General features: G+C 56.6%; 1 protein-coding gene across 3 annotated transcripts in view; it reads right to left on the reverse strand.

The window, feature by feature from the left end:
* LOC139232675 (chromatin complexes subunit BAP18-like) overlaps positions 1–3,632 on the reverse strand; it is a 19,005-nt gene extending 15,373 nt beyond the window's left edge. The window contains exons 1-2 of one of the 3 annotated variants that reach the window (XM_070863143.1): positions 3,147–3,631; positions 342–436 (exon numbers count right to left, since the gene is read on the reverse strand). In XM_070863143.1, the coding sequence (XP_070719244.1) occupies positions 342–436; positions 3,147–3,167 (116 nt within the window). In that variant the 5' untranslated portion in view covers positions 3,168–3,631. Of the gene's footprint in view, positions 1–341; positions 437–3,146 lie in introns of all 3 variants that reach the window. The other 2 variants (XM_070863145.1, XM_070863144.1) reach the window with 2 other exon arrangements.
* Positions 3,633–4,517: the final 885 nt, after the last annotated feature.

Consider the following 4,517-nt stretch of genomic DNA (forward strand, 5'->3'; position numbering starts at 1 on the left):
GGGGAGGGGGAGGGGGAGGGATTTAAAAAGTACTTGGATGTGCACGTGAAGTGCCGTAACCTAAAGGGCTATGGATCAAGAGCTGGATAGTGGGATTTTCATCCAGCACAGATATGATGGGCTGAATGGCCTCCCTCTGTGGGGGAAAGCTCGATGAATCTATGACACTGAGAGCCGGTGCCATGGGATGGGCACCACATTGGTGGTGGGCCACGCTATGTGGTCAACAGAAGAGGTGTCTCGGCCCAAGGACGTGTGGGCTACCAGGGGTTGACCTTAAGGGGGTGATAGGTCAGAGGGGAGAGACAGACGTTAAACGTATTGTGCTGCCATCCACTTACCCAGCCGGTGAGGAGTCTGCCACTGGGTGAAGCTGCATGGTCAGCTCTCCGAGCTTGGTGAAGGCAGCCCCGGCCGCTGAGAATATCTCGCCCACCTGCAAGGTCAAAGGGCGGATGAGTGCACGCCTTGAGCCGCGATCTGATCCGACATCGCACCGGCGGTGAGGGGCGGGAAACAAACCCTCACCCTCCTCCCCAACCCCCTCGCCCCAAATACACCGCCTCTCCACCCCCGGCTCCCCCTCTATCCCTTGCCATTCGGGTCGCCTCGGCCCGTTCTACCAACAGGCCTCGTCCTCAGGCTCCAGTGCACTGTACCCAGGCCCTGATCCATCCATCTCTCTCTCCTCCCTCACCACTGTGTACAGATGCTCTGATGGACTGTGGCAGTAAAGCCTCACTGGCATCACCACCCAGGGCAGTGCCGCGCATAGTACAACCCGGGGCCCAGAAGAGGCGAGGGCCCAGGGGCAGCATGGGCCAGCCCACACTGCGATATGTGTGCACGCACTAGGTCTGTGCAGCAGAGCAGGTCTCCAGTCGTCCTGGTTAACCCTCGCCACTGGACCAAGACCTAGCTCTGTCAAGCCCGTGTGGTGGCTGGTGTGCAACGGCCACCCCACGTTAAAAAAATCCACGCACAGGCATCTTCCACCCTTCAGGATGTAATTCGGGATCCGGAATATTAGGTCCTTCATTGAAACACCTGTGAACTCATCCCTTTTTGGTGTGGAAGCAAGTCATTCTCGCTTCGAGGGACTGCCTATGATGATAACCCGGGGCCATTGTCAACTGCCTCCCACTCCCCTCCCCTCCGACTCTCCATCACCCTCCAACCCTCGCCACCGCTTCCTCCCCCTCCTCTGCCCCTCCCCACCCCCTCACCGCTTCCTCCTCCCCCTCCCTATCACTTCTTCCTCCCCCTCCACTCCCTCCCCACCGCTTCCTCCTACTCCCCTTTCTCCGCTCCTTCCCGCCCTCCATCCCTCCCCACTGCTTTCTCTTCCTCCCCCGACCTGTGGCCCAAAGCAGGCTCACTGTTCCAGGTGTCTCTGGCTTTCAGTCACAGTCTCCTGACATTCAGAGCCGGGATTCTGTGCCGCTCCCTCCAGCAAGAGGCGAGGAAGGATCTCTGCTAAAAGGGAATGTCCATCAAAGGTTCCACAGGGCCACTGAAAGGGCCCCGATAAACCTTAGGACTCATGGGAGGTGCTCCCTTTCTGAGGGGAACATCTGCTCACCTATTGGCTACTGCAGAGACCCATCGCTGCGTGTGGGGGAATCACAGACACAGACCCACGTACCATCACTGTGTGTGTGTGGGTCTCCAGTCGTCCTGGTTAACCCTTGCCACTGGACCAAGACCTAGCTCTGTCAAGCCCATGTGGTGGCTGGTACAGACCCACGTACCATCACTGTGTGTGTGTGGGGAAATCACAGACACAGACCCACGTCCCATCGCTGTGTGTGGGGAAATCACAGACACAGGTCCCATCGCTGTGTGTGGGGGAATCACAGACACAGACCCACGTCCCATCGCTGTGTGTGGGGGAATCACAGACACAGACCTACATCCCATCGCTGTGTGTGGGGGAATCACAGACACAGACCTACATCCCATCGATGTGTGTGGGGGAATCACAGACACAGACCCACGTCCCATTGCTGTGTGTGGGGGAATCACAGACACAGACCTACATCCTATCGCTGTGTGTGGGGGAATCACAGACACAGACCCACGTCCCATCGCTGTGTGTGGGGGAATCACAGACACAGCGTTTTACAGCCAATGAAGTACTTTTGAAGTGTAGTCACTGTTGTAATGTGGAAAACGCAGCAGCCAATTTGTGCACAGCCAGCTCCCACAAATGTGGTAATGACTCAGATAATCTGTTTTTTTTGTGTTATGTCGATTGAGGGATAAATATTGGCCCCAGGAACACCGGAGATAACTCCCCTGCTCTTCTTCGAAATAGTGGCCGTGGGATCTTTTACGTCCACCTGAGGGGGCAGACGGGGGCGCTTTGGTTTAACATCTCATCCGAAAGACGGCACCTCCGACAGCGCGGCGCTCCCTCAGCACTGCACTGGGCGTGTCGGCCTGGATTTATGTGCTCAAGACCCATCGCCTTCCGACTCACCGAGGCGAGAGTGCTACCCATCATGATAGGGCAGTCCCTCGGAGTCGAAGGTGACTTACTTCCACTCTAAAAGTGAGTTCTCAGGTGACCGAGGAGTCCGACACGGGACCTACAGCTATTTTAGTGTAAAACTATAAATCAAGTGCCCCTTTATAAACAGGGTGGGGGGGGGGGGGCACTAAATCCGATTAAACTTTGGACGTAAAACAGATCAAATTAAAATTTGGTTGCCGGGGGTGATGATGCACTCCAGTCCCTCCGGCGCCCACCTCTCGCGGAAGGCCGCGAGCGTACCGGTGGACACCGCGCGCTCCATCTCCAGGGACACCCTGGCTCGGGCGTAACCACGGAAGAGAGGCGGGCAGCTGGGCGGGACCGGTAAGCTCGCAGCCTTCCGCGAAGAGGGTGGGCGCCAGAGGGACTGGAGTGCATCGGCACACCCCCCCGGCAACCGAATTTTAATTGGATTTGCTTTACGTCCATTGGTTTATTTTCCTGATTTGTGGTTTTTAACACCAAAACAGTTGCCGGTCACACAGCGTGCCGCCCACCGAGCTGCGGCAGATACGGCTCCCGCTCCGACCCTTTGACCCCTGACCTCTCTGGGGTTACGGCCAAGTCTGAAAGAAAAAAAAAATGTTTGCGAAAACGCCGGCTGCTTTACCTTGGTCGACGCCGAGGTCATCCTGAGGGCGGGCGGGCGGGCGGGCGGTCCCTTCTGACCCACGCAGGCGGGGCGGAAGCGAAGTCTCCCGCGGGCGGGCGAGCGAGCCAGGCGGATTCGGAAACAAGTCGTCGCGGACCTCAATCCCAAACGGGGGCCAATTCCTCCGACGACGGCTTAAGTTAATTGATGACAAAATTGAAGCTCAATGCTGCAAGTGGGTATTTATTTATTTAATTACTAAACTTCCCACAAGGTTTTTGCAGCCTGTGGGTACCCAAAATGCAGCTTATGTATATTTACATTTATTTTTTTATATATATGCAATATTTAATCCCCTCCTGGTGCAATTGGCCGGGATTTATTGTTGCCAATGAGCAGAGGCAGCAGGGTCTTGTTTTCTGTCCTTCCCCCCCCACCACCTCCTCCAGCAGCTCAACAACCAGCCCCAGGCTCGCCAGCCCTGGACTAGGCCGCGTCTCCCACGGCAACCGCCTCCCGCCTCAACCCCGGCCCCGTCTGATTGGGCCGCCCCCCTCACGTCCTCCGCGTTTGATTGGCCGCGCCGCACGCCGCTCACAGATTGCAACCCGCCCTCGCGCTCTTCGTCGTCCGTGTCCTCCCCGTCTCCTGCCCATTGGATGGCCTCTCCCGCGTCTCCTTCTTGATTGGCTGAAACGCCCGTCATTCAATCGGCAAACCCCGCCTCTGTCCCGCGCTGGCTGGAGGAGGCACGACAGCGAGGGATCGGCGACTGGGCCCCAATGGAAGGAGAGGATCGTGTTGATTGACAGCGGGGCTGGATTGGCCACTTGCGGATGCCAATCAAACGCTGCTGACTCCGCCCCCTCTGGACAAGGGCGGCAGCGCCACCTGACGCCGGGAGGCCGGTAGGGGCAGGCAGGGCTTGAAGTGGCCAACAGGCCGCAGTGTCAAAGTTCAATTCAATATTGGCACCTATATACATGTGTAGATATATATATATACGGCTAGCTACGACTTATATAATTGTATATAGAATCATAGAATAGAATATTACAGCGCAGAAGGAAGCCATTCAGCCCGTCATGCTTGCGCCAGCTCTCTGCAAGAGCGATCCAATTAGTCCCAGACATAAGAATTAGGAGCAGGAGTCGGCCATTCGGCCCCTCGAGCCCGCTCCACCATTCAGCAAGATCACAGCCGATCTTCCACCTCAACTCTACATTCCCGCCCGATCCCCATATCCCTTGATTCCCCCGAGAATCCAAAAATTGACCGATCGCAGCCTCAACTATGCTGAACGACTGAGCCTCCACAGCCCTCTGGGGTAGAGAATTCCAAAGATTCACCACCCTCTGAAGAAATTATTTCTCATCTCAGTCCTAAATG

This window comes from Pristiophorus japonicus, chromosome 20 (genome assembly GCF_044704955.1).
Source record: "Pristiophorus japonicus isolate sPriJap1 chromosome 20, sPriJap1.hap1, whole genome shotgun sequence".
Lineage (NCBI taxonomy): Eukaryota > Metazoa > Chordata > Chondrichthyes > Pristiophoridae > Pristiophorus > Pristiophorus japonicus.